Source organism: Somniosus microcephalus, chromosome 7 (assembly GCF_052327205.1).
Source record: "Somniosus microcephalus isolate GS21.2 chromosome 7, FLI_Smic_1.0, whole genome shotgun sequence".
Taxonomy (NCBI): domain Eukaryota; kingdom Metazoa; phylum Chordata; class Chondrichthyes; order Squaliformes; family Somniosidae; genus Somniosus; species Somniosus microcephalus.
In genome coordinates, this window is record NC_140993.1 from 56953128 (window position 1) to 56966427 (window position 13300).

The 13300-nt window shown below is 44.2% G+C and overlaps 1 protein-coding gene across 1 annotated transcript in view; it reads right to left on the reverse strand.

The window, feature by feature from the left end:
- Positions 1-13300, reverse strand: part of tg (thyroglobulin) — a 604630-nt gene that overhangs the window by 528584 nt on the left and 62746 nt on the right. Inside the window, exons 14-16 of the mRNA XM_085993935.1 lie at positions 12427-12633; positions 10243-10397; positions 8915-9071 (exon numbers count right to left, since the gene is read on the reverse strand). Coding sequence (XP_085850061.1) covers positions 8915-9071; positions 10243-10397; positions 12427-12633 — 519 coding nt within the window. The remainder of the gene's footprint in view (positions 1-8914; positions 9072-10242; positions 10398-12426; positions 12634-13300) is intronic.

Sequence of the window (13300 nt, forward strand, 5' to 3'; positions counted from 1 at the left end):
CTGCTGTGCGATGTTGTGCAGGGCACAGCAGACCACGACGATTCTGGACACCCTGGCTGGTGCATACTGCAAGGCTCCTCCAGATCTCTCCAGGCATCGGAAGCGCAGTTTGAGCAAGCCGATGGTTTGCTCGATGATGCTTCTGGTGGATATGTGACTCACATTGTGCCGCTCCTCAGCATCGTTTGATGGCCTCCTCATCGGTGTCATAAGCCACTTTTTCAGGGGATAGCCCTTGTCGCCAAGAAGCCATCCTGAAAGTTGGTTTGGCAGATGGAAGAGCTGAGGCACAGTAGACTGGCGCAGGATGAAGGAGTCATGGAAACTGCCAGGGTACTTTGCGCAAAATGCATGATGATCTTCCTGTGGTTACGCACCAGCTGGACGTTCAGGGAGTGGAATCCCTTGCAGTTGACAAATACAGCTGGGTTGTGATAGGGGGCCCTAATGGCTACTGTGTGCAGTCTATGATGCCCTGCACCATTGGCAAGCCTGCTATACTGGCAATGCCAACCGCACGTGCCATCACACTTGGGCATCCGTGGAGAAGTGGATGTAATTGTGTGCCTTTGCAAAGAGAGCATCGGTGACCTGCATGGTGCAGGGGTGTGCGGCCAACTGGGAGGTGCCGCTGATGTCTGCAGCTGATCCCTGGAAGGAGCCAAAGCAAAGAAGTTGAGTACGGTGGTGAATTTGACAGCAACTGGTAAGGAAGGTCCACAAGCTTCTCTGGGCTCCAGGTGTTGGTGCAGCATTGCGCAGATGTCAGCGACTACATCTCTCGAAAGTCTCAGCCTCCTTTGGCACTGCTGCTCAGTCATGCTGAGGAAGCTGATCCTCTGCCTGTAAACCCTGTGTTGGGGGTATCTCCTGCGGCGCGGTGCAGCCCTGCACTGAGGCCCTCCGCCCTGTGCATTATCAGGTGGGTGAGGAGGAGGTTGGCGCTCCTGGTGCTGGTGCTGCTGTTGTGGCTGGTTGTGGTGCTGCCGCAGCTGCTCTTCCTCCAAATCTGACGACCAGCATGAGAGGATATAAATGGTTCCCATCCCGCTGCTATAGATTTCATTTGAGGCAAGAAGCTTGCAAGCGCACAGTCGAAGTGGCCTGAAATTATTCCAATCAGGTCACACTGCAGCTTGAACAGTTACAAGGTCAGTAGATTTGCAAAATCTTATCCCAAACCTCCAACAACTAAGTTGTTGCTTTTAAATGTCAGCCATGTTACAGGAGCGCTTTTAAAGTGCGGCACCAATGACTACAAATCACATCCTCCATCAACTCGTCTCCTTGAACCTGACCTGTTTCTGACAAGACGGGAAACAGGAGGCAGAAGCACGAAAATGGGAAACCACTATCAAAATAGGATTAGCAAGGCAGTTAACAGGCTCTTAACTGCCTTAACTACTTGTCCCACTGGTTCCAGTCGGGTCAGTTTGGGAGCAGCTGACCCGACACTCACGAAAATTGGGTGGGGGCGGGATGGAGGCGGGTTGGGTGTCTGAAGCCATTTTTTCTGATTTACGCTGCCAACCCGCCTCCTCAGGGCTATTAAACTCCAGCCCGTTAACTCTGTTTCTCTCTCTACAGATGCTGCCTGACCTGCTGAGTGTTTCCAGCATCTTCTGTTGTTGTTTCACCTTTTATATTCATTGGCGTAAGAAGAGAGAGGAAATTAAAAGGCACTCATTGGCCTGCCCTGGGACCTCCTTGGACCCAACAGGCAGCAGAGGTCCAGGGCCAAGCCTTAATGCCAGTTTTCATGGAGCAGGCCCTGATGAGTCCTGTTGAGACGCCCCAGGGAACCCCAGCTACAAGATTCCTCCTAAATGGAGAGTCTCACTAGCAGGATCCCTGTGAAGATGGGAATCTCACCAACAGGATTCCTCCTAAACAGAGAGTCTCACTAGCAGGATCGCTGCCAAAGAGTAAGTAAATGGGTTTTCTGCCAAACTTCTGCTAAAATTACATGGTGGAGCAGCAGAAGCCCTGAAGAAATTCACTTTCTATTACTTTACTGACCCTTGGTGTGTTTTCACTTAATAGTGAAGTTGTACGTGCAATGAAAACACTACCCAGGAAAAACACCATACAAAGGGACTGGGCAGCAGAATGGGTAAAAGAACACTGTCCTAATCAAAAACGCTAATGAAATGTTGATCTTTATCTCAAGGGGTTGGTATACAAAAGTGAGGAAGTGATGCTTCAGTTGTACCTAGCCTTGGTCAGACCCCCATCTGGAGTACTGTGTCTAAACCACAGGAAATATATCATGGCCCTGAAATTAGGATCGGGGGCTTGCCGCGCGTGCAAGCCACCGATGTGCACTCACCCTGCGCGTCGATATCTGAAGCCCGGGCCTGCTTGCATTTCCTGTCACAGGCCCGGTTCAGCTGCCGGCGTGCTGTGCTTACCTGATCCAGCGGCGTAGTTAGTGCGATGTGCCGGCTGGGATCAGGTGAGCACTGTGCAGCCAATCAGGGGAGGGGAAACTCATTCATGAGTTTGACAGTAAGAGCTGTCAAACTCATGAAAAGTATGGGCTGCCAAAACACTACCTTAACTTTAAATAAAATTTTAAAAAACATCCCACTGATTATATTAACTATAAATAAGTTTTTTAAAATGTTTTAAACAATTAATCAATTTTTTGAAAAAAATAAATTTTTAAAAAATAGGTTCTAAAACTAAACTTACCTTACTGTAAATTCTTTAAAAATAACAAACCTGTGGGAAAAAAAATTCTACATTGTACTAAAAGCCCACTTACCTGAAAAACTAAATACTTACGTCTGGTTTTTCCACGCGTAAAGACCAGAGGCCTTTACACGCGCGCAACACTGAAAAAAAAAAGGAATTTCACTGCGCACGCGCTGCCTGTGCAGTCGCGCGCGCTCTGCCTCTTAACCCCTTGGGTCAGAGGACAGGAAATGCCGGTTTTCAGCGCATGCGCTGTGCATGCTGAAAACTGGCAATTCCTCCGGGCACACGCGTGAGTACCCCGTCCATACTCACGCGTTGTGCCCAGAATTACTGGGCCATTGGGTACAGCGCAGATTCACCAGAATGATACCTGGGCATAAAAGGTAAAATTATGAGGACATGTTGCATGAACGTGGCTTGTAATCCCTTGAGTTTAGAAGGCTGAGGGCTGATCTAATACAGGTCTTTAAAATTATAAAGGGATTCAATAAGATAGATACAGACAAACTATTTCCTATAGTGGGGGAATCCAGAACAAGGGGGCACAATCTTAAAATTAGAGCTAGGTCATTTAGGAGTGAGGGGTGATCTAATCGAGATCCTTAAAATGATGAAAAGATCCAATAGGGTAGATACAGAAGCTATGGGGGTAATTTTAATTTTCAACTATGGTGTAAAACAGATGACATTGGATCAGACGGCCATTACACAACTCTCCAAATTTTCTTTTCCATTGTCTGGAAAGGTAAATCATGAGTGTTTAATGAGCAGCTAATATCTAATTGAATGACAGAACAGGCTCAATGGGCTGAAAGACCTGCTCCTATGTTCCTATGATTAGCTTAAAGTTGTGCCACAGATTACTGTCCTCGAGGACCTGCTTTTAAATTTAGCACCTAGCTCCTGACCTTAGCAGGACCTCCTCCCTGTTCTTTCCTATCCCACATGGATCATGATAACTGGTTCTTCCCCCTCCCCTTCAAATTTCCTTTCAAACCATTTTGAGATATCCCTTACCTAGGCAACACACCCTTATGGATGCTTGATCACGACTGCAGAGCAATGTTCCCTCCAGGGAACACGTGCAGCCAGCTTGCCAGCTTTTCAGTACAAAAACCGCACATGCGTGGTATTCTGAATGGCCTGTGCAGCCCCATTAAAGGGGCCGTGCAGGGCCAAACAAAATTAGAGGATAACCGCTATCTCCCTAATTATAGAATCACCTTATAAATACAACCTTCCTATTCTGCTCTTTCTATTTGAATCTAAAATTTTCCCTCAAGAATTAGATTTTTAAAATAAAATTAAATGGTTCATAATGATCTGGGACCGCGGTAGTGTGTTTACCATTGATTGCAAGCCAAAATATTTATATTCACTGATTATCATCAGGAACAAGAAATTACGCATTTAATTAAGGAGATTGCAATCTTTGATTAAAAACACTCAGCTTTCAGCAGCTGCTTTCCCTTTTGTTTTAAAGTTCTGTCACCTTGCCGCATGATGTGATCAAAATGAAAAGCTGATGTGGCGTAGCCTACCAGAGTAAATGCGCCAAGTGTCAGGAGGGTCAGTAACCAGAGGACACAGATTTGAGATAATTGACAAAAGAAGCAGAGAGGAGACAGTTGGAGGCATGAGGACTATTTTTTAATGCAGCAAGTTATTACCATCTGGGATGCACTGCCTTAATGGGTGGTGGAAACAGATTCAATAGTAACTTTCAAAAGGTGGTACAGTATAGTACTACTGTGGTCCCAGATCATTATGAAACATTTTTATTTTAAAAATCTAATTCTTGAGGTGGATCTCTACTTGAAAAGGAAAATGTTGCAGGGCAACGGGGAAAGAGCAGGTGGGTGGGACTAATTGGTTAGCTCTTTCAAAGAACCGGCAGAGGCATGATGGGCTGAATGGCCTCCTTCTGTGCTGTAAGATTCTATGATGCGGACTGAGCCATACAGACAAGGGAAGCGCCAGGATCAATTCCCTGTCTGTGCTGAGTTAACTTGGCAGCAGTAGGGGTGCTTGGGATAGAAATGTTATCCATTACTGATAGCTATCGGTTGGTCCCTGTTGTAATGTGCACATGTGTTGACGTTCGGTGAGGTCAGGATTTGGTTCAAGCAGAAAAGCCTGACAACACTGATTATCTAGAGTAACATGTGAAGAAAATCTGCTTAGTCACCATACACCAACATGGCTGAGCACTTACAGAAAATGAGGAAACTGATAGGGAAGTTAGTCAACATCTGAAAAACAAAGGCAGATCAACTCTTGAGGTATAACTTTTCATGAGAACTGATCAAGAGGCACCTCTGATGAAAGGTCACACTCTGCTGCACATGTTCTGTTTTCATTTCAGTTTTCCAGTCATTTTTATTTTTTTTATGTCTGATTTCTTCTTGTCATATTTCCAATTTTAAAATAAAATGTCACCATTTTGATTCCACTTTATATTCGATAATGTTTGGAATGCACTGACCCAGAGAGACGTAACCTCCAGTCAAAGATACGCATCTTGAGTTATTTTGAACAGCAGGTCCTCAGAGACACTTTTTATTAACATCTCCAGATATGAGACCCCAAACGGATTCAGTTGGTGGTTTCTGCAAATACATGGACTTATTTCTCTTTCATTTAATTATTTTTGGTGGTTAATTAACGAGGGATCTTGGCACCAAGGAATAGAACATGTTTCTAATTTTGGGATTCTAATGTTAGCATTGAGTACTCCCAGGCCAGGTATGGCACGAGTGAGATGCAGATCAAAGCTCAGGTGCTCCCCATAATGTACACCCTGGTCCAGTGCAGCATGGGTAAGGTATAGAATAAAACTCCTATTCTACCCCATCAAGTACTACAAGTCTGGTACAGCAAAAGTGAAGTGTAGAGTTAAGCTCCCTCTATTCTACCCCCTCAAGTACTCCCAGGCCTGATACAGCATGGGTGAGATATAGAGTAAAGTTGCATCTAATTTTCCCCAGCAACGTGCCTCTCTCGCTAACTCAAGTCTCTGTGTGACACTTTCCATTTCCCACACAAGTTCATCCTGTGGGGATTCTGAGCACGACTGTCAATTTAGTACCAATTAGTGACCAAACCCACAGGAACATAAGTTGTGACTGTTCCAGAAGACTGGTGAATTGTTAAAGTCTGATTCTACAAAAACATTTTGAAAGTACTGTGCTTCCGACTTAGACATATATCGCCGTTCCTTCATCATCACTGAGTCAAAATCCTGGAATTTGTTACCTAACAGCTTTGTGGGCGGTCCTTCTCCACATGGACTCCACTGGTTCAAGAAGAAGGCCCACCACCATCATTTCAAGGGCAACTAAGAATGGGCAATGAATGCTGGCCTTGCTAGTGATACCCATATCCCAAGAAAAATGTATATTTGTTTATACATGTCTACAAGTTTTATCACTCTGAATCTAGAAGTGAACAGTAATTTATTTTATTCCATTGAAAGCATGAAAGAACTTTAAAATGTGCATGTAACCAATGCCTGCTTCTGTATCAGGTAAACATTCTTCAGCTAGCTATATCTGACTACACAGTAGCTGGCTCCCTGCCAACTGACAAGAAATTGGCAGTCAATTGGCAAGGAGCCAGCTACTGTGTATGCAGATGTTGGTATTAAACAATAAGTAGAGCCAATTCATTCTGCAAATCCATTTTCACATCCATTTCTTTATTTGGTCAAACTAATCAACTCAAATAAACTGTAATATCGCCCACCCAACGGGTTCCTCAATCAATCATTTCCAGTAATCTACCCAACCATAGGCACTGACTTGAGGAATTAGAGAAAGCGACAGATCCTCTATGTTAATACTGGAGACAAGGACAGCTGAACTGACATTCCCTTTGTTGGCTCTGTCAGCCAGTGGCTACGAGCCTCCCAGCAACTGTGTTTGTTGCAAATTCCACCCACCACCTTGAATGGCCAATGGGCATTTTGTTGAAGGACCTGATTCAGGAGATCAAGTGGTAGCAACCAGGAGCAGTCAGCATGGAATTGACTGGTCTAATTGAATCATGGAACAGGCTCAAAGGGCTGAATGGCCTACTTCTATTCCTATGACAGTTGGCCCCAGCATTGCAAGTGACAAAGTTGTCCAGGAGCTTCTCGCATTTGTTGTTGGAGGTAAAGGTCGGGAGTGGGGGGGCAGAGGAGAGGAGAAGCCAGAGCTATCTTTGTTCTCCAAGATGATCCCAAGTAGTGGGTGGCTTTAGCAGAGGAGAGTAAGGCCCAATTGCACTTGATGTGGCCAGATATCGTGATGGATTGATAAACCAGTTGAGTGCCAGATATGATCCACCCCTTGGACTTGAGAGAGCGAAGAAGTGGGTCATACCAGGGAATGACCAGGATGGGAGAGAGTACATTTTTTTACTGGGGACAAGAGCGGAGGTGAGGGCCTGGTTGAGCAGATGAACCGCTGTAGAAGTATCATAACAAATGGAAAGCCAAAACCCATACAGTTAACAGCTTGAATGTGCAATTGCAAGAGTTTTCTTCCTGGGACAGACGTAGAAGGGGTTGGAAGGGGTTTTGGGTTATAGGTGCTGAGGGATACAAGGAAGGGGTTGGAGTTGACCTCGTATTTTTTTTATTTATTTATTCATTCATGGGATGTGAGCGTTGCTGGTAAAGCCAGCATTTATTGCCCATCCCTATTTGCCCGTGAGAAGGTAATGGTGAGTCGTCTTCTTGAACTGCTGCAGTCCGTGTGGTAAAGGTACTCCCACAGTGCTGTTAGGGAGTTCCAGGATTTTGACCCAGCAACAATGAAGAAACAGTGATATATGTCCAAGTCAAAATGGTGTGTGACTTGGAGGGGAACTTGGAGGTGGTGGTGTTCCCATGCGCCTGCTGTCCTTGTTTTTATAGGTGGTAGAGGTCACGGGTTTGGGAGGTGCTGTCAAAGAAGCCTAGGCAAGTTGCTGCAGTGCATCTTGTAGATGGTGCACACTGCAGCCACGGTACGCCGGTGATGAAGGGAATGAATGTTTAAGGTGGTGGATGGGGTGCCGATCAAGCAGATTGTTTTGTCCTGGATGGTGTTGAGCTTCTTGAGTGTTGTTGGAGCTGCATTCATCCAGGCAACTGTAGAGTGACTTGACTTGTGCCTTGTAGGTGGTGGAAAGGCTTTGGGGAGTCAGGAGGTGAGTCACTCACTGCAGAATATCCAGTCTCTGACCTGCTCTTGTAGCTACAGCATTTATGTGGCTGGCCCAGTTAAGTTTCTGGTCAATGATGACCCCCAAGGAGGTTGATGGTGGGGGATTTCATGATGGTAATGCCATTGAATGTCAAGGAGAGATAGTTAGACTCTCTCTTGTGAGAGATGGTCATTGCCTGACACTTGTGTGACATGAAATTTTCTTGCCACTTATCAGCTGAAACCCGGTCTTGCTGCATGCGGGCACGGGCTGCTTCATTATCTGAGGAATTGCGAATGGAAATGAAGACTGTGCAATCATCAGCGAACATCCCCACTTCTGACTCTGTGAATGTAAACGTGACTATGGTAGTAAAGAGGCCATAAAAGATGTCAAAGTTGAAGTGATGGCCGTAAATATGGGTAGATGAGTTTATATGAATAGAGAGGTTTAGGGAGGACAAGAGAAAAAGGAGGAGGATACCTTGGTGAGAACTCAGGGTGGGGTTTGGAGGGAAGAAAAATGTTAAAGGAGAGCCAAGAGAGGTGGAACAAGGTGAGATGCTTAAAAGAGAAGGTACCAGAAGAGTAGGGAGAGAGACCAAGGTGTGATTTGGTGATAAGAGCCACACCACCACCACAACAGCTTTGGCAGGGCTGGTGGTGTAAAGTATAGCCAGGCGGGAAGGCTTCGGTAAGGGGCCGCACCTGTGAGCCAAGATAGCAATGACATCCCAGGAGTGGGAGTGAATTACCAGGCATAGGAAATGGCATGCAGTGAAGAAGTTTATTTTACTGTAACTGCACAGTTATATTTATAATCACAGTGATAGTCATGTAATATCTTCCTTGGAAAGTTAAATAACTCAGTTTCTAAATTGCTAAACCTTCACTTCCTTGAATGTTCAAAATCATAGCTTAAATAAAATCTTTCTGCAGTTACCAAATTCTTTATGCAAAACAGGTAGCATATTATAATTGTTCAATGATGTTCACCCAATAAATGTGATTATGTGCATAAGTAATGAAGCAGCGTAACTTACCGATGTCATGCAGGTCAGGAAGAGAGGATGCTGGGATATCTGAAAGCTGCATTTTCCAAGTAACATTTACTCCTAAACGGTCCGTGCTCAAACATCCAACTGACACAGTCAAATCATCACAGACTGGGACCAGCACCGTTTCCCTGGGAACAGCCACCTAAGAGCAGACAGGAATATTCAGTTTTCCCACTTTTCCTGTTACGTTTACCCTTGTATTCGTTTGATGGTTTTCCTATGTTTTTTGAGAGTTGCGGTAGTTTAAAAAGGTGAAGACTGCCAACGCTAGAAATGGAATTCTTTTCCATTTTGAGCAGTTCAACCACAGCACAGGTTAAATGCAGAGCAAAGCCTCCTCTACCTTGCTCCGACAATGTGCCTCAGTGCCAATTTTGGTAGAACATCCTCTTCTGCACCATTGTGAGTTTTTCCATTTCCAGTTTTCCTTATAGCCACCCCTGAGGGTGTTAGTGTTAGTTTGTGTAAAAACTATGTAAACCTTTTGTTTTGTTTTTCATTCTCAGGACGTGGGTATCATTGGCAAGGTCCATCCCTAGTTGACCTGATGCAACTGAATGGCTTGCTACTTCAGAGGCCAGTTAAGAGTCAACCACGTTGCTGTGGGACTGGAGTCACGTATAAGCCAGACCAGGTAATGAAAGGACATTTGTGAACCAGTTGGGTTTTTATGACAATCCAACAACTTCATGGTCACTTTACAATTAAAAAAAAAACTGATTTCAAATTCTCAACTGCCATGGCAGGATTTGAACTCATGTTTTTTTGATTATTAGTCTAGGCTTCCAGACTACCGGTAATATAATCACTACACTACCCACCTATGCACCCATGTTCACTGAGAACTGGGTAGGAGGTGAGCACAATCAAGCTGTACTTTTCTGTCCATTGGCAACCTGAACCTATTTTCCCAGATTCATCAGTCCAGGTGAGCTTGAAGGAAATGGCCTTTGGGCATATCCATTGTTCCATCTGGCCTGGTGGGTGGTGGGACTGGGGTGTACTAGCCCAACTCGTTTATTTGATAGTAAAGCATTTAAAAGTTATTAGCTTTGGTCGAGGAAAGGGGTAAAACAGCTCAGATTCCTGCTGCTGATCATTATCCAGTGACCTGTGCTGGAAAATATAAATGCTCAGACATTAGGTGAGGACAGAGCTAAGCTCAGATATGAAATAGTCTGTCAACACTCAGCAATAGGGTTCACATGTGAGGTACCAAAGGGCTGCCAACCCCCGTGTAACCGCAACCAAGACAACATCTTCAGAAAAAAGGAGAAAATTGGAAAACAAATGGAATATTGATATATAAGCACCTGAATGTGACAGAATCCTCTAGCCCTCAGATCATCTGTGATGAATGTTTTAAATGCCTTCAGTAATCCCGAATAATCACTGTTACATACTTTCCCAGAAGGCAAAAGGAGCTGGAACTGTGTCTGAGCCTGAGCGGCTTGAAATACTTGGATTTCTGTGAGGTAAATCAGATCAAAAATCTTCACAAAGGATGTTTTCTAAAATCACTTTTCTAAATGTCTTTTATCCCTGTTATTTTCTCAGAAGAGCATGAGCAAGGAGCAAAGAGCCTTTGCATAAAAAACAAACTGAGCACCCCCTGATCACACATTTTGTAAATACCGCGCCCAGTATGGTGCTGAGCCAAGCAGAACAGGGGAGCCCTGGGGTCAATCGCTATTCCATGTTACATTAGCTAAGCTGAGCTAGAGTGTCAACTGTGTTGCTAAAATTGAATTCACTGTTCTTGAGCTAGGGAGGGAAAAATCCATCCATGCACCCAAGCATTTTCCAGTCACCGCCTCCGCTGGAAAAGTGTGCATTAGGTGAGGACAGGATAAAATTTATCGGTGATGTTCTCCATAGTCTGGTGCAGAATATCTAATTAATTGACGTACCAAAGGACTGTCGGCTTCAATGGAACTGTATGCCAGCAAGAGTTTATGCCCTCAAACGAGAAAATAATAAGAAAATTTGAGTGGAAGATGTAAGACCTGTATCTCATGCACATAGGGGACTGGAGATGTGTGAACACTTGGCCCCAGCACTTATCAGGTCTACATTTTAGATAGATTGCATGATTATTTAAGATATATGGTATGCTTTACATTTCAATGGTAGCAGTCTCGCCTCTGAGTCAGAAGGTTGTTGGGTCAGGTTCCACTCTAGAGATTTCTGCACATAATCTAGGCTAACACTGAGGGAGGTGCCCTTTAGATGAGACGTTAAACCAAGCCTGAACCTGACCTCTTTGGTGGACTAAAAAGATCCCATGGCACAATTTGAAGAAGAGCAGGGGAATCCTCCAGGTGTCCTGGCCAATATTTATCCCTCACCCAACATCGTTAAAACAGGTTATCTGATCTTTTTCACATTGCTGTTTCAGGGACCTTGCTGTGTGCAAATTGGCTGCTTCATTTACTATATTACAATAGTGACTACACTCCAAAAGTACTTAATTGGCTGCAATGCGCTTTGAGACATCCCAAAGTCGTGAAAGGTGCTATATAAATGTAAGTTCCGTTTTCTTCTATATACTGACAAGATAGATAATGTGGCCACCAAGAAACCACTATAGTCATTTGCTTTCAAATCTCACTCATCTGCTCCTTAGCTCTCATATGCCAGCTGTTCTGAGTGAGGAAGAAACTAGTATCCAATTAGTTACACACCTAGCTACCTGAATAGAAGCAGACAGAAGTTGTTCAAAAAATATAGGGGACATGATGATCCTTCTGCTACCGAGGATAGTGAGTTGGCGGGCGGGGGGGGGGGGGATGTTGTTTCTGGAGGGCAGCAGTTCAAGGTTGAAACATGGAGATGCAACGATTGATGACGTATAACTATCCTGTAGATTTGTTCACTTAGTTTTGAAGATTAAGGACTGTTTATGCAAAACTTTCCCAGAGGAGATTAAAGGGATAGAATCCCTGATAAGATAGGTTGTAGTTAGACCATGGAAGGAGTGAGTTTGAGGGACCGAAAGGCTTTTTCTTGTTCATTCATTACATATGTTATCATGACACGGCTAAGACCAGGAACTTCCTGTGTGTGGAGATCAGAAACTGGTAGCCATTATTAACAAACAAGTAGCCAAAGTGATATTTTAAACTTGCACGTTGGCCATTATTTGAGTGAATGCAGTAGTTAATCTTTAAAATAAAAATATGGCAGCCATGACCACCAAAATGGTGGCAAAAATCAGAGCACTGGTAAATGTTCAGAAAATGTAATAATACTTCCTAACAACAACTTACATTTATATAGCACCTTTAACATAGTACAACATCCCAAGGCGCTTCACAGAAGCGTAATCAGAAAAAAAAATTGACACCAAGCCAAAGAAGCAGATATTAGGACAGATGACCAAAGGTCAAAGAGGTAGGTTTTAAGGAGTGCCCTAAAGGACGACAGAGGGATGGAGAGGCAGAGAGGTTTAGGGAGGGAATTCCAGAGCTGACGGCATGACCACCAATGGTACTTACTCTGACAGGTCTCTGGATGTGGGAATTCTGCAATCCAGATACCGTTCTGTATGTTGCACACAAATCTTCCCCCATCAAATGCACTGTGATAGCCTTGACGACATATCACCTGGCAATGCTGCAGAGACTGACCACTGGGCACATCATCACATAAAACAATGCCATCTGATACAGCAATGGCTTTGAAGGGTAGTGCACACTGTGGGCCTAGGAAAACAAAACACGGTGTGAGATTGGGAACCCTTTAGTTAGATCTCTGATAAAAAGAAACACATACCTATTACAATCAGAGAAAGATGGAGCAGAATTTCTCTGAGGGTTCTCCCCATTTCCCACAATGACTGTGCTGTTCCATTGGGGTATCTGCCGAAGTTACACCAAGAGATCAGGAGAACCCCTGGAGAATTCTACAGGAATATGTTGTCTTTGTAAACGATGCAAACGCTGTAATTGGTACAATTCCTTGGATTTAAAGGGTAAGGTAACTCCAGCGTTACTTCCATCACTGCTACGTAATCGCCCACAGATTTCTCTAATAAAGTCCCTGTACTATCACTAGTAGGTCATGACCCTCAGAGTCCATTACAGACAGCTCTATATCCATAAAGTCCACTGCAGGTAGGTACCTAACCATTACTCCCATGAGGTTGAATCACTGATAGGCGCATACAAGTCCATCCAAAAATTGTGTGTGGGGCACAAACTTGGTCCAATAACTCTTACTTCCATTTATCCTGCGTTTGTGATGTCACACTTTTGCATCAGCACTTCTCGGTTAACATTTAACATTGAATTCTCCTATGTCAATGTCATGATGCCTCACAATTCCACCATTTGGCCAATAGATGTCTCTCGATTAAACTTACCTGCCTGG